This window comes from Rhinolophus hipposideros, assembly GCF_964194185.1.
Source record: "Rhinolophus hipposideros genome assembly, chromosome: 20".
NCBI lineage: Eukaryota > Metazoa > Chordata > Mammalia > Chiroptera > Rhinolophidae > Rhinolophus > Rhinolophus hipposideros.
Genome location: NC_138066.1, coordinates 41,018,773 through 41,039,582, shown reverse-complemented (window position 1 = coordinate 41,039,582; position 20,810 = coordinate 41,018,773). Strand labels below are relative to the sequence as shown.

The 20,810-nt window shown below is 43.8% G+C and overlaps 1 protein-coding gene across 1 annotated transcript in view; it reads left to right on the top strand.

The window, feature by feature from the left end:
- ERN1 (endoplasmic reticulum to nucleus signaling 1) overlaps nucleotides 1–20,810 on the top strand; it is an 80,034-nt gene that overhangs the window by 21,111 nt on the left and 38,113 nt on the right. The window contains exon 2 of the mRNA XM_081028424.1: nucleotides 3,519–3,639. Coding sequence (XP_080884550.1) covers nucleotides 3,519–3,639 — 121 coding nt within the window. The remainder of the gene's footprint in view (nucleotides 1–3,518; nucleotides 3,640–20,810) is intronic.

The window sequence follows — 20,810 nt, the reverse complement described above, 5'->3', positions numbered from 1 at the left end:
CCATAGACAGTTGCTCTTCCTGTGATTTCCAAGCTGCTCAAACAGGCAGGTAGCTTTTGTTTCCACACTAGTAGTGAAGCAGCACTGATATATTTTATTAAACATTAGCCCTTTTTAATAGTTATATGGTGTTAAGATATCTTCAGGGCATTTAGTTCATTCTAATTGTACTGTAGGGTTGTATGACAGCAGCAAAACTCTTCTGTTCTTGGATGCACACATCTTACCGGAGACCTCTGTGTTTCTAACTCAGGTCCCTTGTCTGCTGGACGTTAATGAGCAAAAGTGGGTGAGTTGCCTAATGTCCTGACACAGAAAGCGCTTCGCCTGGAACTTAGCAGCTTGTCGAAGCTTCTTTATATTCCAGCTTCTCTCCCTCCTGCTAACTTGTCCATCTCCTTCCTATTTTATGAAAAATTCATTGTAGATTACATGATCACATTAGAGAAAACTTAGAAAATTTTAGAGAAAAATTAGAGAAAAAATTAGAGAAAACTTAGAAAATAGGAGAAAAGGCTATTGCTATAATTTTGCACTGTAATTTTCCCTGTGTATGTATTTTAACAGCTCTGTGTGCATGTACGTGTGTATGTTAGGACTCGATTGCTTGTGAGCAACAGAAACCTAGTTCCAACAAGCTTCAGCAAAGAGGGGAATTTATTGTAAGGATGGGGTGTCTCTAAGCCAAGGACAGGAACTTGGTGAGGCCGGAGGAGCAGTGGAAGGCAGGCTACACTCTCCCAGTCTTCGGCTGTGGTGTTTGTTTGTTTGTTTGTTTTAAAGATTTTGTTGGGGAAGGGGAACAGGACTTGATTGGGGAACAGTGTGTACTTCCAGGACTTTTTTCCAAGTCAAGTTGTTGTCCTTTCAATATTAGTTGTGGAGGGCGCAGCTCAGCTCCAGCTCCAGTTGCCGTTGCTAGTTACAGGGGGCTCAGCCCACCATCCCTTGCGGGACTCGAGGAGTTGAACCGGCAACCTTGTGGTTGAGAGCCCACTGACCCACGTGGGAATCAAATCAGCAGCCTTTGGAGTTAGGAGCAAGGAGCTCCAACCGCCTGAGCCATGGGGCCGGCCCCTTGTTTGTTTGTTTCAGTCTTCTTTCTCTGCTTCTGCCTGTCTTTCTCTCTAGCATCCAGTTGTTTTCCACATGGAGGAAAATGTATTCACAGAAATCTCCCAAGTTTAATTTCTTATCACGTCATCCATCCAGAGAGTGCAACGTGATTCTCTTGTGATCCCAAGACCTACTGTACAAAATAGTGGTTCCTGGGGTAACTATTTGATAGGTGGAAGGGGGCTCAGCAGGGATTTCCACCTCTTGGCTCCAGGCATGCATCCATCTTCCCGTTTTATTTATTCAGTCCCCAAACTGCCTCCACCTAACATAATCCTGCCATCTCACATCAAGCTGCAAACCCACCCCCTTTCTCAATGGTAGACAGCCCTAAGTCTCGTTTTGCTGTAGCCCCAGTGATCTTGTCATAGGGCCACTGTTCCCAGGCCAGGCTCTCTGGGCGATGTACTCTCCTCTAGTTCAGGTGTGACAAGGTCCAGGAGAGGCTTGTCACCATCTCTTCCCTGGGTGTCAAAATAATTGTAACCACCCCCAGAACAGTTGGTGTACATAACCTCTGGATTGCCAGGTAGGGCAAGCACCACCCTTGAGGCTTTTATTTTCCTGGCCAGGTCAAAACAAGACTGATTTCTTAGTTCCAAAGATGGAATTAAAAGCAGACTCTTCCTCCTCGAGTTGAAGTCTTTACCCAGAGAATAGACTCAGCAGGCAGTGATGAAGCTTGCTATTGTTTCCCCCATTCCGGTGAGTGGGCCCTGGCTCTGGGTAAAGTAAAGGGGGCAACTTCTCCCCCTTCCAGGCCAGGCACAGGCAAGAAGAGATGACAGGAGCCACGTTCTGATAAATGCTTCGCCCCCTCTTCCAGTTGGTCTGCACCATGGAAGAGGAAGGCAGGCCCTGCAGTGTTTGTCCTGCCCCTTCAAGTTGCCCTGGAGATAGCCACTGGGCTTTCCCTTCTAAGGGGTTAACTAGGTGACATCCCAGCTCTTACCAAGAGTGAAAGGTATTTGGGGGTCAGTCTCCCATGCTCAAGTAACCCCCCAGTCTTTTAGGTTTCGGTGCTAAAATCCAACCATATTTTTAAAATAACATTTGTGTCAAAATTCAAGCTGTCTCAGTATAACCAAGTTGGGCTGTTTTTAATTCAACACCTACAGTTAATTTGCGGGACAGTATGTTGACAAAGGAAGAGAAAATCTCAATACAAGGTGGCATTGCTGAATGTCCCCATACCTCAAAAAGATGGTCCTAGGAAACCTTACCAGCTAACACCTGCACGTGTGTGCAGTGCACACACACACACAGCTACTCCCATGGAAACCATGTAGATGAGGGTTCAGTTCCTAGCAAAGCTAGAGGACAGGCAAACAAACAAAAAAAAAATCTGTCCAGAATAAATATAAATACAGTGTACATTAAATTTTGGATTCTGTATTTTTCATGTGATAATGTATACAAGCATTTTTCTCTATTGTAAACTTTTCCATGTGCTATTTTCTTGATTACATAATATTCCATTCAGTGATGTGTCATAATTTATTTCAGCCATTTAGATATTGGAAATTCAGATCTCTAGTTTTTTGTGTTTATAAATGGGATGTAATGAATATCATTGTGCACAGAACTTTTTTTTTTACCATATCTGTAATTTTTAGGATATAGAAGTAGAATTACAGAATTAAAAATATGAACACTTTAATGCTTTCCAGAAAGACTGCACTGAACTTAAAATTTTCATTGCTACCAGAAATGGGTGAGAAAGTGAATTTCACTATCTTTGGCTATTTTCTTTAAAAATATATGTTTTTAATTTATTGAACATAAAAGGTACATTTTAATTTAAACTGTATTTTGATTATGAGGAGCTATTTGGATTATATTTTTTATACATTTTCTTTTATAACGTGTCTCTTTTGAAATCTTGGTGTTTAATTATCATGTATACTCTTTACATGAGAGCTTTTTTTCCTATTTTGTTTTAAACATTGTCCCCTAATTCTTTGCCTTTTAAAATTTTGTAAGTGCATAGGGGTATGTGTAGGTATGTTGGCATTCTTTTCTATCATGGAGTCTTGCAAGATGACCAGGTTTCAGAAAGTGAAATATAACTAAGAGAAGGTCAGTATACTTTCTCCCTCTATTTCAGTGGAGGCTGCTTGTGGATTATTTCTAAATCCATGTGTTAGGTCGTCCTGTTAGGTCATAAACCTGTCTGTTTGCAGGAAGGATGACCACTTAGATAGAATAAGGTGACCTGGGTTCTAGTCCTGACTCAGCTGTTGTCTAGACATGTGCCCTTGATGGGAATCTAGGCTCTCCAATCTGTGTTTCTTCATCTGTAAGGTGGTGGGGTTTAGAATCTTTTGGGGTGGGGGGTGGTTATACACACCCAAGGTGACGAATCCTGTTGACCTTGAAGATGCTTCTCCATCTCATTGCAGATTTTTGGAAGTCCCAGCACAGTGACACTTCCTGAAACCTTGTTGTTTGTGTCAACCCTGGATGGGAGTTTGCATGCTGTCAGCAAGAGGACAGGCTCAATCAAATGGACTTTAAAAGAAGGTAATTAAAAATTATGTAATTTCATTAACAATTGTCACTCCAATAAATAAATTAAAAAAAGAAAAAAAAAAGAAGGTAATTTGGATTTGGTCTGTGGGTGACGTAAACATTTGCTCAGCTGCTTATGAAGAAACATTCTAGAAAGAGAAAAACAGTTACACGTTATTTGATAAAATAAAAAAGGATAATGGAGTCAAGGAAAGGGAACTATACTCAGAGGGTATGTTTACAGCTTGAATTCTGATAATATGTAAGTGCATCAGTTGAAGAGGCATATTTTATCTTTTTTTTTTTCCTTTTGCTTCTGTCCAGATTTCATGTTTAAATAGCTCTAGGCTTTTCTATTAATAATTCTGGGTTGGTGTTTACAAAGACATGCTGCATTGAATTTTTTTTGTTGTTAAGTTCTGATGATTAGATTCTTGTAATTACAAGAAGGTATATTCTCTAACCACAAATGCCTCATTTGTTTTTATAGAGGCTGGAATAATTGAGGGCTGTAAGATTTGACATTCATCCAAGTTAGCTACTTTATTGGTTCTTTACATTGAGGGAAGCAAAAGACTGAGCTTGTTTCTCATTTAGCAATCTCCCATACTTCCATTGTATGATCTTGTCTTCCTGATGATAGTTAGAATAGAGTCCTACAGCTGGGAAATTGTATTCGATTTCCAAAGTAATCTTTCTGGGTAAGGCCATGCAAGTCCCAGGATTTAGGTCTTTCAGTGTCATCCCTATTATTCCGTCCAGTAATAATGTCATTTGGCTGTAGATTGAGGTCTGACCGGCATGTTCTCTTTCATCACTAATCTGTGACTCATTATTTTCATGTGCACAGCAAGTGTTTTTCCTTCCTTAATAAAATGTTCCAAAACAGTATTTTAGATGGAAAAATATGGGCATGTGTCAGAACGTCACACGTCACTTGTCAATACGGCAGCAAACCTAATTACCATCCATAGAGGACGGCAGCTTGGGTACCACAGACCGTCCTGCGTCACCTGTCTGGGCCCTGCTTGGATCAGCAAGGACTTTGAGCAGCTGAAATGACCAGCTCTCAAGAATGAGCGACCACAAGAAGACTGCAGAGCTGCATTTTGGCATTGCACTACAGGCTCCCAGAATGCCATCTGTACTGTCTCTTCCTTCATGTTTTTAAGCCCTTTAATGTTTTTAAAACAAAAGCAGCGTTGTTTTAATTTCATAATTTCTGATTTCATCTAAAGATAGAAATCAGCAAGTCACAAAAGGATGGTGACTCACATTTTCACTGTTGAGTGTTAAGGCTGTTCCCTCAGTTTCAGTATTTCTAAGGCAGGGCACTTTTGCCCAAGTCACTTCATTCTTCTGCTTTGCTTTTCCCTGCGTGTAGTGTTTTAAATTGATCTTCTCCAAGACTTAATTTCTACAAGTAGCCTCGCTGTGTCTGGCAAAACTGTGTCCTGCCTTATTTGATACTTAGCCGGACATAAGAGTCAATCTGTTCTCCCCCAAAACTTAGAGCTTAAAGAATTTGCCTCCTTTTTACTTTATTTAACACGTATTTACAGAACCTAGTCTGTGAAAGATACTGTATGGGCCACAAAGAAGAAAAAGACAGTCCTTGCCCTCAAGGAGCCCATAGTCTGGGAGAGAGAAATGACAAGTGCACAGAACTTCCACACAGAGCAGTGCTGTAACCACCTCAGAGAGGTACCCGGAACTGCTGGGGAGGGTACGGGAAAGGCTTCGTGAAGCTGGGGTGTTGGAGCTGAGCCTTGATGGGTGGATTGGATTTCAGTCAGGAGGAGTGAGTCCTGGAAAGGAGCAAAGGAGACAGCAGGGAGGAGTTAAAAGACACTTAAAGGAAGAATTAGAGAAATCGCATTAAGGTCTAATAATTTCAAGTAATATTCAATAGGTTCTAAGTCTCATTTTTCTGAGAATAAACTGGCTTATTTTAGAGAAATTCATCTCTAGCTACCAGTAGAGTCTCTCTCTCTCTCTCTCTCTCTCTCTCTCTCTCTCTCTCTCTCTCTCTTTCCATATATATATATATATATATATATATATATATATATATATATATATATATATATGGTTTTCCCCCTTTCTTCCGCCTCCCCCCGCCCCACTCCAGTTCAAACTGTTGTTCCTCAGTCTAGTTGTGTAGGACACAGCTCCCTGGCCCATGTGCTATTGAGCCTTGCACTCCCCTCGGCTGAGGCAGTCGGTCGCCAGTTTTTGGTTGGCAGCTCTCATCAGCTGCCAGCTACTCACAGTGGCTGCTGTCCACTCACGCTGGCCACCGGCTGCTCATGGCAGCACACGGTAGCCCACAGCAGCACTCAGCAGCCCATGGCAGCACTCAGCAGTCCGCAGCAGCTCACACCAACCTCGGGCTGCTCACGCCAACCTCTGGCTGCTCATGGCAGCCCAGCTCCAGGGAGAGCTGTTGTTCGTAGAGGGTACAGCTCACTGGCCCTTGTGGGAATCAAACCAGTGACCTCAGCGTTACGAGCACCGCACTCCAACCACCTGAGCCACCAGGCCGGCCCCAATATACATTTCTATGCAAAGATTACAGATGGTAATGCATGGAGACCCTGAGTTTCAGTTCAGTTTTAATCTTGCAATTATAACTAAAAATTTCAAAATTAGTATTTCTAAACCATGAATATGTCAATATATTACGAAGGTATCCAGATATTGTTCTAGGCCCTGAAGATACAACTAGTGAAGGAAACAAAGTCCTTCCCCTCATAGAAGCTTTTGATCCTAATGGGGAAACTGATAAGGAAACAAATGACACAGTGGTTGTAAGAGCTATGGAAAAAAATAAAGCAGAGAAGTGGGATAGGGACTGCCAGGTTGCAGGGGTCGGGGATGGGTGGGGTTGCAAATTTAAACAGGCACGGCCCCACTGGGAAGGCTTCATTCTGGAAGAACTCAAGGAAGGAAGGAAGTCTTTAGGCCGAAGGCATAGTAGGGGCAAAGGTGGCTTGTGCTTGGCACGGCTGAGGAAAAGCACAGACGTCGGAGCCGAGTAAGTAGGGGAGGAAGGAGAGGACTAAGAGACGGGCTGTGAGGGCCAGTCATATAGGGGTGCAGCACTCCCTTTACGTAATATTTATTATAAAAATGCCCCCACTACTGTCCTGAAATGAAATTTATAGACAGTAACCTACATACACACACAGTTTTAAAGAGCAATAAATGTATTACTCAATTAGTAATCTGAAGTAATAGGAAAGTGATTTTTAATCACAGGTACGTCATTTAACATGCAAATGCTCAGACGCATACTGATCTATATGCACACTCCACCCTTCAGGGAGTGCGTTGTCTATTAATGCAGACGGACAAAAATGCAAACGAGGATACCCAATACCTCTGGTGACCGGCTTTCCAAGATGGTGAGCAGTTCTTGATAACGTTCCAAACAAAAGTACAACCTTACCTGACTTAGACAGTAGTCCCATTCTGAGAAGATTCAGTGCATAAAATTATACAAAAAGTGCCTTTGTGCTTTTAGGTGAAGCACTTAGGTTGGTTGTAGGCTCTGATAAATATTAAACGTTTTGGGCCCCTGTGAGTGATTGCGAGAACATCAAAGCAGCCTGCAGATATGGGGCAATCTTTGGCTGTGCAGGGCTACCTAATGTCCCTGACCCCCCCATACTTAGTGCCTATCTCACCCCCACCCAGTCCCTGTGAGCACCAGGAAATGCCCTCAGACTTCCTGAGCACTGCCCAGTGAGCTGTGTGCCCCCAGCCCTCGGTGGAGACCACTGGTATAGCAGCTGGTGGCTGGTATGAGGATATTGGCTTTTTGGAAGCCATCAGAGGTTTCTGAACAAAGGAGTACCATGCCCTGGTGTTATGGACTGATGTTTATGGCCCCCCAAAATCCAATATGATGGTATTTGGAGGTGGAGCCTTGGGGAGATGATTCAGTTGGATGAAGTCATGAGGGAGGGACCCCGTGATGGGATTAGTGTCCCTATGAGAAGAAAAAGAGACCAGAGCACTTGTGCTCTCCACCATGTGAGGACACAGAAGGAGCCCCTCTGCAAATCAGGGAAAGGGTTCTCACTAGCCTCTAAACATGCTGACACCTGACCTTCGACCTCTAGTCTCCAGAACTATGAAAAATAAATATCTGTTGTTTAAGCCACCCGGGTTATAGTATTTTATTATGGAAGCCCGAGCTGACTAAGACACCTGGCCTCACTTTACAGGATTAGCAGGTGCTGTGTTGAGACTGAGCTGATGGGGCCAGGAGGAAGCAGGAGACCAGGCAGAGGCTACTGCACCAGTCCAGGCAAGGGAGGCCGTGGGCTTGGGCCTGAGTGGCAGCGGGGAGCAAAGCGAAATGGAAGAAACGTGCTGATGCAAACAGACACCTTTAATTCATCAAATTGGGGTTCCGCAGAATATATACCTATTATTCCATCTCATGGTTTCCTAACTGTTTACTTGTTTCAGGGGCCAAAAAACAGGGAACTTTTTTTTCTTTTTTTTCTTTCCACAGAGTGGTTTTGGCAGGTGCTTTTGTTCCTCACCCAAACATGTGTTGCAGTTCCCAGAAACGGAGATTTCTTACACCATCGTGGCAAACTGCACCTAGTACAGAAAACGAGTTTTATTTGTTTTCAGAAACTAATTTGAGCTCTGACATTTTATGCTAGGTGTGATCTTTTTAAGCTGTGATTTTTGTAACTGTAGCTACACCACTGTCTGTCTTTCTCTGAAATTTCACTAGTGAAGATGGCTGAGTATGTTTTATTTCTGCACTTTCAGCCCAAAGGCAAACTGAGAACTTTGCTGTCATGCTTTACGTTAGATTAGTTTTTCAAAGCTTGCTTTGGCTTGCTGGGGTTGAAAGGACTTTCTTTGGTATTACCAGGACTGGTTTAGGGCTTGGTGCACTCAACTTAAAATACTAGTTAATGCTGACTTTTGATACGCAAATCTTCATCAAATTGCAGGTTACTCTTTACTCCCATCCCCTTCCATGGCACAGAGGACTGGGTCTAATTTAGAACCATTCTTTACTAATCATAAAAATATGCTAACTGTGCAACATGGCTACTTTCCCAGCCAGATGGGCCCCGAATCCTGAGATGTCCCTTGAATGGTTGATATTCAAGAGGTATCTTATGAGAGAAGGAGCAGAACAAGATTTGTTATTTGAAATTGGAAGAAAATCTTTCCATATGGGTTTCCCTTTCTTACTGTGCCTCTTCCCATAGTTCCTCCTGGTGCTAACAGTCACGGCCCACCCACTTTGGAAAACAGAGAGATTGATGCCCTGCTACCTGATCACCAAGTCCTGGCATATAGACTGAAGAAGTGTCTCCCAAATCGGACTCCTTGTCCTTGTCCCTCTTGCCGGTGCCTTAGCCAGGCTCTTGACATCCATTTCCCAGATGAATTCGGTAGCTCCCTGACTGCCAGCTGTCCCTGCTGCCTCTTGTTCTCCCATTCACCCACCACGCTGCCGTCATGCCTGCCCTCTGCAAAGACCAATTGCATCGTGCTGCACCCCTGCTCCAATACTCTTGGTGTTGTCTAGAGCAGTGCTACTCCAAGTGTGGTCTGCCCACCTGTGCTACCTGTCCACGAGGAGAGAACCACAGAAGGGAGAGGAAGCATCATCCATGATGGGTTGGAATTGTCAACCAGTGGTCCTTCACCACCGTTAGTTTGAGAAGCACTGGTCCACGGGGTCAAATCTAAGCTCCTTAGCATGCGTGGCAGGCCCTTCAGAATCCACTCTCTCCCACCTCTCCAGCCTCAATCCCGTTTCTCCCAGTAGGTGCCCCTTGTGGCAGCCACAACTTCTCTCCCGGCCTCAGAGACATCGGGCCTTTGCTGATGCTCCCTCCCCACCAGCAGCCTGCAGTGTTGATCAGGCGCCTGTTCATCTGTTAAGACCCCCTTCCCAGATTACCTCCTTGACTCCTCAAGCAGGGTGAGCCCCTTCTTCATCTGGGTTCTGGAGGCACTTCGTTGAAGCCTCTGTTATGGCACTTCCTCCTTGTGATGGGAATTGTTGTTTACCTTTGTCTTCCTGCTGAATTTCTAACTCCTTGAAGGTAGGGGTCTCTGGACAGCCAGGGATGCTCAATAAATGTCTGAGACATCTAACCCAGAATCCTTCTGACTAGACATCTTTTAGGAGCCCTGAGAAACAGGTGAAACCTGACTTTGCCTCCTCAGGAGGCAGTCACTCGTGCCATCGCCACAGCAGGCCAGTTCCAGTTTCTGATCTTGGCTTTTTGTGACTTTTTGCAGGAGGTTTTCTCTCCTGTCCTTTAGGCACTGGGCGTTTTGCTCAGAAAGAGTCAGAGTTCTGCCTTCAGAGGTGTGGATGGGAAACATAGGGGAAGTTGTGAAAAGGGATGACATTTCGTTAATAGTTCTAATTTGTTTTCTCTAAAGGAATGTTCTAGATTTAAGATATGCATCACCACCTTGCGGCCTTGTGGCTTATGCACAAGAAAAGTGGTTTTTTTTTGCTGTTTGTTTTGGAGGACTGAAAATTAAGTTTTGTGAGAGAGGATATGAGAGAGGCCTGTTTTGCTTTTGAGTATCTTGAAAATGTGTTTTCTCTGTTTCTCTTTTTTATATATATATATATTTTACTACTTACTATGGAAAATTCTAAACATATACAAACATAGAGAATTATATAACAAACCCTCCTGTACCCATCTCTCAGCTTCAGCAGTCACCAGCTGGTACCAGATTTCATTTGTACCCCCATTCACGTCCCTCCCTCCTGGGGGATTTGCTTCAGAGTAATGCCTCCCACATTGTGGAGGCGGTCTTGTAGATAGCAGTCACCACACATAGTAGCACAGGTTTCAACTCCAATGGATGTTCTTTGCAGCATTGCTTGGTGTGTATCAGAATATGCTTGTGAATGTTGAAGTACATAGATAAAATACCTCTTTTTTTAAAAAAAAATTTATTGGGGAAGGGGAACAGGACTTTATTGGGGAACAGTGTGTACTTCCAGGATCTTCTCCAAGTCAAGTTGTTGTCCTTTCAATATTAGTTGTGGACGGCGCAGCTTAGTTCCAGATCCAGTTGCTATTGTTAGTTGCAGGGGGCAGAGCCCACCATCCCTTGTGGGACTCAAGGAATTGAACCGGCAACCTTGTGATTGAGAGCCCACTGGCCCATGTGGGAATCGAACCGGCAGCCTTCGGAGTTAGGAGCACGGAGCTCTAACCGCCTGAGCCACCGGGCCGGCCCCTTGACTGCCTTTAGTACGGGCGGTTTTCCAGATTACTTTGGTATCTCCCCAGGATCATCTTTGTCAAACATGACGTTTGGTAACTTGCAGAGGTTACAGGCAAGAAAACCTGCTGCATCCTCTCCCAGTTCTGATGAGATTTGGATTTTTGAGGAGCTTTTGATTGAATGTCTATTTTAAAATGCTCTCCTCATGAAAGCTGAACTCTGAGGAACGTTTGAGACTTTATACCCTGCAATTTGGACCTAGAGTCTTTAATGGGAGTGTTCAGGTATAAGAGTCCAGAAGTACCTTTCCTCTGGAGGGAAGAATGAGCTGCCACTGGGAAGAAGTATTGCCTCCTTGGTTCACTTAAGCTCATGAACCATATTTGGGAGACTCAAGTTTTGAGTTAAGGGAGGGTGAATGACCTTGTTTCTACCAGTAGTATTTATAAGAAAACAGTAGTAGAACGCTAAGTGTTTTCTTGAGGAAATGGCGGTTGTTTATTGTATTGAGACTAGCCCATCTCGTTTCACTGTCAGCGAGGATTACAATCTTCGTGTCCTTTTTAACTCATTACTTTCTTTCACTCCATTTTTCTGATCAGGGCTGTTTTATTGACATTTCCCCCCTTTTGGGTTCCTGACCACGCAGCCTTTGTGTCCCCCCTGCAGCCCACTCTGGCTCAGGCCATCCTACGGGGGTTGTGGAGTTGCCTTCCTCACTACCCTTCATGAGTCGTCCTTGTTCTTGTTCACTTTGCCCCCTGACACCCGGCTCTCTAACCTTTTTTCACAGGACCTGTATCGCATCGCTCTCTTTCTCTCAGGAGCCGCAATCACTTCCTGGTCAGTGCTCTACATGCCACATCACAGAGTTTTCACAGCTTTCGTCTCCCTCCATGGTCTCACTGCCCGCCCCACTGGCATTCAGAAGGAACATGTCACCTTTACCAAGCCTGTGTCCTCATTCCCACAGAGGAAGTGATGGGTCTTCAGTCATGTTGTCTTGTCATCCCTACACACTGGGCCAGCCTCTTTTATAATGTCTTTCTCCCCTGAGTACACTAGCCCTCACAGATTTCTCTCACCTAGGAAATCCTGTGGTACCTGTGGCATATACCACATGTTTCAGCCGTTTTTTATATACTGTTTCATGTACGTCAGCTTTCTAAGCTCTTTTCTTTATGCCACACAACGTGGAACAGAGAACCAAGGTGATGATAGATGTCTGACATTTGTTTTTGAGAGATGTTTGATAAACCTCAATAGATAATGACTAATAGATTGGTTCTCATCCTCTTCCTCAGAGAGAAAGGGAGGGAGAGAAAGACGAGGCTCTTGAATATTTTGTATGGCGGAGGTTTACAGGGAGCATAAAGCAGTTGGGACTTCATTTGTTGCCTTTTTGTCCTTAAATACATTTCAAAAGGGTCAACCCAGAACATTTCAAGTCATCGCTAGAGGTGCACCTAGAAGGGGCTGGTTTGCAGAATTTCTAACTGCTGTGACATCTTCCTTGGACCTGGAGAAGTCTTCCAGCTGGAGAAGCTGCTGGTTTTAAGTGCTGGGTGTGTAGGGTCAATAGACGGTTGTGCTCCGGAAAGAAGAGGCAGGTGAAGCAGGGCAATAAAGCCAGTGCTCATCTAGATTCCACCCGAGCAGCAGTGTGTTCCAGAACTATCAGTGCTCGTCTGGGGAAGAGAAGACAATGATCTTAGAAGGTTCCTGGAGCTCCATTCAGACGGGCAAACTGTTCTTGTGGCTTCTATAATCAAAGGGATCTTGTTCCTTCCTACGTGGAAAAAAAGTCTGCCTGGAGCTGCCTCCAGAGAGGGGCTGAGCACCGGTTTGAAACAATTTAAACTTTGGTTGACTTCACCGGAGAGGTTGTTCTGTTTTGCTGGCTTATCACCCCCATTCTTTCCCCAGACCCTCATCAATGCTGATAAGCCTGTGTTTTGAAAAGCCTGATATGGTACTGACGGGTTCCTTCATGCTCTGGGAGTAGATTTCCCTTTGGTCTCTCCACACCCTGTGATTGTAGGTTCAGGCTTCAAGTTTTACACTACAGGTGAGAGCAGGAAAAACAAGCATTTCTTTTCAACCTATTGGAAAGGGTTTCCTTTTTCAAGCTTCTTTCTCTCTCTGTTTTTTAAGTTTTTTTTCATTTGAGAAAAACTTCAACATACACAAAAGGAATGAGAATAGTATCATGAAACCGTCTTGTACCCAGCGCCCAGTTTCAGTAATGGTCAACACATTTCAGTCCCCTTCCCCCACCTCCATTATTTGGTATGGCAAAGGCCATACCAGTTTTTCCATACATTTAAGTAATTTTTAAATGTGAGTAACTACACAGAGCTATGCATGGGCATCTCTTTTTAGCTTTTATCATGTAGGTTTCTATGTGGAAAAGTCCTTTTTATTAAGAAAGACTTATTTGAATGACTGTAGTCCACCTATAATATTGACTACCTTAGATTATTGACTTTCTGTCATTCTGCAGACAGCATTCCCTGCTAACTACAAGGGGAGCAAAGACATAGGCAGCAGTTACACAGGATTTCACTCTCTGATAATTCAGTACATAAGCTTTCTGTACTTTTCTGTGTATATTTCACAGTACACAAAATAGATGGTCCTTGACTTTCAAGTGCTTAAAATCTAATTCAGCCCCCAGTTTTTTGAGAACCAAAAAGGCCACATGCAATTAAGTATAATAGCTGTCCCTTGAGAAATGCGTCTTAAGAACCTACCGAGTGCAGTGGGCGGTCAGTTTCTGATTTCCTGGAGAAGGAAGCATTTGAGCTGACTCCAATGGTCAAGCAGATTTAGGCAGATGGAGATGAGATAGGTAACGGTGAGCCCAGGGGCCGATGTGAAAGCACGGAGAGAGTTTTGAGAAGAGATGTGATCAAAAGATGATCGTGGAGAACGGGGCCCTGGTTCTGCAGCGCCTCGAATGCTTAGGCCTGTGGTTCTCAGTCCATGCTGAGGGGCCCCAGGCTGCCACAGGGATCTCAGGCACTGCACCTTGTATGAACTTGAGAGGAACGCAGCAGTGCTCCCCAAGTGCCAAACACCATGCATGAGGTAGTTTATAGTTTCAACATTGCACTGCTTGTCCTGTTAGTAATGTATCTTGGCCAAGCTGAGTTTTTGGCAGTTGCTGTAATAAAATTCAGATACCACGTGAAAATCAGTGTAGAGCGGTAAGGAGGGTGGCGGTGTCTAATCTGATTATAAAATTTGGAACACGTGCAGCCCCTGACAGATACACACATTCCCATTAGTAAATTGTTATGGTTAAGAATGAAAGAAACCTTTTTCTTTCAGTTTACATGTATTAGTATTAGCATTTGCATGTGGCTTACGTTATTAGACCCTAAATACTTTGGTCATTTGGACCTAACTGCTTAATAAATGGAACTGTTAGGTATTTCTCTTGGCCGAGGGCCCTATGAGGAAATTACTGAGACATTAAGAGTACTGCAAACCAAGAAAGCTTGGGAACCTCTGACTGGAACCACAGAGATGGAAGGTGTGGGAGCCATTGTAGGATTATGTGGAGGAAAGGCGTGAACAGATTGGCCTTTGTCAAGCCCTTGCAGGCAGTGGGTGGAGTGCATATTTGAAGGGCAGAGATCTGACACTGGGAGCTGGTTAGGAGGCTGCCGGGTAGACCCAGTGAGAAGTGGTGAACACCTGATTTTGGCAAAGGAGATGAAAGGGAGGACTTAGATTTTGAGAGCTGTTTAATAGGTTGAATCTTACAAAACTCAGCATCTAACTGAATGGGAGTGGTTAGAATTAAGAGACGGAGAGAGTGAAGGACAACTCGGTTTCCGGGATTGTGTGCTTGGGTAGAAGTGGAGCCAACCAGCCCATGTGGGGAATGTAAAGGAGCCATTTCTGGGGGATCTGACATTGGGTGGTGATACCCTAGAAGCAGTTGGAAGTGAGACTGGGTCATGAGCTCCACAGGAGAATGTTGTCAGATGCCATGTGGAGACCCAATGAGACGGATTTACAAGTGTTTGTTAGATTGTCACTGGAAATTGGCAGTGGCAGTTTTGATCTTATTCTGAGGGTAGGGGCCAGAGAGCGGTGAGTTGAGAAAGGCACAGAGGGCGAGAAGGTGAACCCCAGGACCCAGAGCAGTGGCTTCCCAGTGTGGCGCAAATCTGAATTACCTAGCACGCGTCAGAAATGCAAATTCTCTGGCTCCACCTACGAATCAGCTCCCAGGGGAAGGACCTAGAAATCAACACTTCAAAAACTGTAGGTAACTTATACATTGCTGGTGGGGATATAAAACAGTACAGACATTTTGGAGAACTGTGTTAGTTTCCTGTCAAGTCAAATGTAAACAGTGTGGCCAAGCTTCTACTCCTACATAGTTTCCCAACAGAAATGAAGATGTATGTCCAAACAAAGACATGTACACAAATGTTTATAGCAGTTTTATTCACATTTTCCAGCCCCAAACTGGAAATAACCCAAGTGTCTATCAACAGATAAATAAATTGTGGTCTGTCCATAGGGCGGAGTACTATGCAGCAATAAAAAAGGACAAACTATGATACATGCAACTCGGTGGATGAATTTCAAAAACAGGATGCAAAGAGAAAGCAGCCAGACACAAACGAGACCCTACTGTATGAGTTCCATTTGTGAGATTTCAGAACAAACGCGATGAATCTATTGGCGGTTACAATGGGCCTGAGTCAGGGATATTGCACCCAAAGAAGTATGAGAAATGTTTTGGGGTGATGGAAATTACCTACATCTTGATTGTGAAGGTGGTTACGTAGATGTGTATGTTTTACGAGACTCATCAAACTGTACACTTAAAGTGGATGCATTAGGAGAGAAAGGAGAGCGTGTGCAAAAGAGAGAGGAAAGCCCAGCGGTTTGGTGTGCTTAGAGGCAGTGGGGGAGGAGTTAGCTAGCCAGAAGGAGGACTTGAAGATCCGTGGAGATGGGGTACCACTTGGAGGCTCCAGAGGGATGGGTGTGAGAGATCTATTAATTTGAAGGTGAAAACATTGTCCTTTTATAGAGACGTGAAGGGAAAGGTGGAGTTGGGCAAACTTGGAGGGTGGAGGGCAGGAAGTTTCCGAGTGCTCCCGCTGTCCCCCTGTACCACAGGAGGCTGGGTCATGTGTGGAGAGAAGGGGTCCTTGAGGCAAAGACTGACCGGGGGAGCAGGAGCCAACCAGGAAGTAAACTTATCTCTTATGACATGGGGCCCACCTGGCCATGGATATATAATGGTGTCTCCAAGAGTGATTATAGTATTTTTTTCAGCCGTGCTCTGAGTCTGGGTAGAGGAAAGGGGATTGCTGGGTACATTCTGGGTTGAGGTTGATAGAGCATAACTGCCAGATTATTTATTAGAAGTTATCAACGATGGCTCTCTAAGCTGGGCAGGAATAGAAGTAAGAAGGAAACTAAAATATATTGAGCACCTCCTATGTGCCAGGCACTGTTTTAGATGTTGGGGAGATAGTAGACAACAAAAGATAAATCTCAGCCCTTAGGGAGTTCACCGTAGCTAGAGTTAGACATTAAATAAAATATACTATACTTCAGAGGGGGTGAGTGTCGTGGAGAAAAACTAAGCAGGGAAGAGGGTAGGGAATCCCGCGGGGTAGGAGGTGATCATGGAAGACCTCTCTGAGATGGTCCCATTTATTCAAAGACCTAGGCAGAGGAAACAGCCGATGCAAAGGCCCTGGGGGCAGTTCGGCAGCATTCGAAGAATAGAGCAAGGAGGAAGCAGTGGGAGAGTATTCCAGGGTGACAGGATAGGTGTGGAAGGGTGAGGTTGTTTGGGGTTTGCAGGTCACTGTGTGAACATTGGCCTTTACTGAGTGAGACAAAAACCACCAAAGGATTTTGAGTGGCAGGGAAGTATAACCTGATTTATCTTTTCAAAGGATCACTCTTTTCTGTGTCAGGGCACTGACTTGAAGTATTGACAAACATCTAATTCTTACTTAATCCACACAGAGATGTCCCATGAGGTTGGTGTTTATTATTATCTCTCTCTTTTTTCTTTACTGATAAGGAAATTGAGGCTCAAAGAGATTAGGTAACTTTGCTGAGATCACTCAGCTGGTAATTGTCAGAGCTAGGATTTAAACCTGGGTTTGTCTGATTCCAAAGGCCATACAAAAGAGGAGAAAAGGGGGCCGCTTGAAAGACAAGGGGTTCCCACATTTTGGAGTGGGAAACAAAAGGATGACGATCATTATAGGAGTAGACTGTGGAGTTTGGCAACTGATGGGGTGTGCTAGGGGAAATGAGTGTCAGCAGTGTACTTTGAAGCCTGCCTGTCTTCTAGGAGAATAGGGGTGCTATTAACAAAATAAGGTCATCTGGAATAGAAGCCAGTCTGGGGTTAAAGATGGAGGGCCTGACTTTGGGATGGAGGTGCTGGCAGGAAATAGTGGGAATGTCTGGTTGATCCAGAAAGAAGAGATCAAGAGATGGGGACCTAGACTCTCCCCATTGCAGTTATGGTTGAAGCTGTAGAGATGGATGTGCTCTGTGGGAGAACTTGGAAAACTTCTCTCTATGGGAGTAGGGAGTGGGGAGGAAAAGAGGAGATAGATGAGAGAGAGAGAGAGAGAGAGAGAGAGAGAGAGAGAGAGAGAGAGAGGAAAAATCAGGCAGTGCAGGGCCACAGAAGCCAAGAGGGGGAGAGATTCAAGGGGAGGGGTGAACCACAGAATGGGAAGTGGCATGAAGGGGGCTGCCTCTGACAGAGTGGCCTTGGGCAGGAGGTGCATGGGATCCCTGTCGTCGTGAAGTCACAGAAAGGGTAGGGCTTTTGGTGCTGATGGACTGAGACGCTAAGGCCTGCAGCTCAAGAGGGGAGCCCAAGGCACATGTCCACTGGGGCCCAGCACAGAGGGAGCAAGTATGAGTTTTACGAGAGGATGGGATGGAGAATAAAGGTGAAAAAGGTATTCATGGAAAATGAAAATTTACTTCTTTTGGAGATAAAAATATTTAAATTTTTACCCTTATGAACTTGGACAAAGGAAAGATGAGAACATCTATTTTGAGTCATTTCTGTCTCAAGTTAAAAAAGAGCATTAGATTAGCACAAAACAGTAACAACGGGTGTCACATAAGCTCACCTGGTTTCTCCAAGTGAAAAGGTTGTGCCATTTCAGGCCTGAGGTGGACCCACTGGAGGAGTCGAGTCAAGTCCAATGGCTGCTCCCAGGGGCACTGTGACAGGTTTGTTTCTTCCCGTGTTAATCCAGGAGACCAAACACTGATTCTGATTTTAGCTTTTTTTTTTTTTTACTCTTCTGATACCCTTTCCTTTACCTAGAATAACAAATATTTTTTCACTTGTGAAGTAATTGCTGGAAATACCTCATTACTGTGCCCCTTTTTCCTTATCAGTCTCCTTATAGATAGAGTGGCTTATTTTATAGCTGTGTTTGTTTATATTCTTATAGTTAAGCCAAGTTTCTTTTCTCATGGCTGATTTTTTTTTTTTAAAGCAAGAATCTTGCCTGTTCCCATTATTAAATCAAAAACAACCACCTGTTTTTTTTAGATGTTGTATGATTTAATTCATATGAAATTTTAAATGGAAGAAAATTATATGTGGTAATAGATGTTAGAATAATGGTTACGTCTATAGTACAGGTAGTAGCTAGAAGGGCAGAAACAACCCCTTCTTCATGTTGGGCTTCAGTGCACATTTTCAGATGATGCTGTTTACTTTTATTTTGCTGGCTTTCCCAATATCTTTAACCTGTTATATCATGGAACATTTCAAGTATATGTAGGGAGAACAGTAAAGTGACTCACCAGTGTTGTCACTTCCATCTATAAACAGTTATGACAGGCTGCCATTCTTTGTTTCATCTCTCCCCCCATACAATTTTTTTTCTCCATAGTATTAAGGCCAATTTCAAATTTAAGTGATTCTTTGAGGGGGAAAAAATAGCCGTTTGCTCCCCTCTATCAGAGCTGTCTTAATAGTTGTGCTATTACGTGGCCTCCAGCCTTGCAGATGTTTATCCCAGGGACCTTATTTTGCTGAGTGGATGGGACGCTAAGATAATCAGAAGGTTCCCCTACTGGAGTTCATTTCCTCCTAAACCTAGAAAAAAAACATGGTTCTTAAACACTGGTGTAGTTGTCTACCAATCCTCTGGCTCCCGCAGACGGCCTGTGTCCTAACTGGAACCTTTCTGGTGCAGGACATTTGGGACCTCAGGCCTCAGTGTCAGGTGACCAGTGGATAAGCTCTAGAAAACCAGGAAAATCTGCACCTGAAGACGAGTCCTTGAGAGTGAGCAATCGCTATATAACAAAGATAAGCTTATGAACAGAAATCGAAATCCTATTGGTCTCCACATCTTGTTTCTGGTGAATTGCTAGAATTCGGCAGTGTCCTCTTCCTGTGTGTTCATCTGTGATACTTTTAAGTGGCGGAAACCAACAAAAAAGATGCCCTCTCGACCCTTGTTGTCTTTGGAACATGGCATTCTTGCTTTTCCTGGCTTGCAGGGCTGCAGGGCTGCGTTGAAGTAACCGGATTGTAATGACACCTTGACTGTTTCAGTAGGGTGAGTGCTGTGGGCCCTGATTTCCTGTCCCTTGCATCAGTCTGTTTGTGAGCTTGTGCAGAGAGGTGATTAATGGGAACGACAAACATGCTTACTGACTGAAAGTTCCTCCTGTTTCCTAAAATGTTTTTGGTTTAATGAATTGCTTGTTCGCTGCCCACAGACCACATGCAGTGTTTGTACTTCTGTTGTGAACAACTTATGCCTTCATGTAGGAGCTGGGCTTATAAAGCAAAGTCAACATATTATGATAAGGCTTGAAAGAGCTTTCTTTGTCTGAGAATCCCAACTGATTGAGAGAATTAGACAGCTGCCTGTCACCATAAGCAGAGCTGGTGGAGCCTGGAACTCTTTATCCAGAATCTTATCACAGTATGTGCCATCCTTTTCCCCTCTTTGAAGTTGAGGCCTGTGTGGCTGTTCAGCCCATGGGGTTTTGATTGCTGGAAATACCTCATTACTGTACCGTCGCACGCTGGATTTTAGCTCTGTTTTAGCACTGTGACAGCTTCCTCCCACCCCACCACCATCCATCCCAAAGAAATAGGATCGTCCTCTGGATTTGTGCCCAGGAGAATCTAGGAAAGAAGAGATTCTGCCATTTTGACTGAGAAAAAACTTTTTCCCAATTTAAAAAGTAATGCCCACTGTTGTAGAAATTTGGGGAAATATCAAAAAGGTGGGGGAGTCGCTTATATTTCCAACAGAGGTAACTTACATTTCATATTTTTTTTACCTCTGCATCTAGTTTGTCTATGTGCATTGAAGATTTTCACCTCAGCTGCAATAATACTCTATGTACAATGTTATCTTTTCTCCTGAACATAATAGTATAAAGATTACAACATGTTTTAAAATTTTATAAGCCCTTTTAGAATCCTTAACTTTCTGCCAAGTGGACATTTCATAATTTAACCATGTTATTGAATAGTTAGGTCATTTGTAATACTACTGTAAGCATTTTTGTACAGAAAGCACTTTCCTTATTTTGTGTTATTTTTATACTAGATTTTATAGAAATGGAATTAGTGGATCAGAGGGAATCAGGAGAATGAATGAAAGCTTGAGGACCCTAAGATACCACGTTGCTGCTCCAAAAGGGTGTATCCATTTACCACCCAATCAGATTCTCATCAACAGCAAAATTGATTCTTAAGCCACAGTTTTGCTTTTCCTAATGGGAATCTCTAGCACCACTCCAAGTATGTGGCAAAGTGTTGACTTAGGTTTTAAAAGTCCTTGATTTATCAGGTAGCTACACTATGACCCATTGTCTACTGTGGGTTGTGACTGGTTCTTCCTTGTATGTCCATCTCCAAGTTATCTGCACATTTCTTG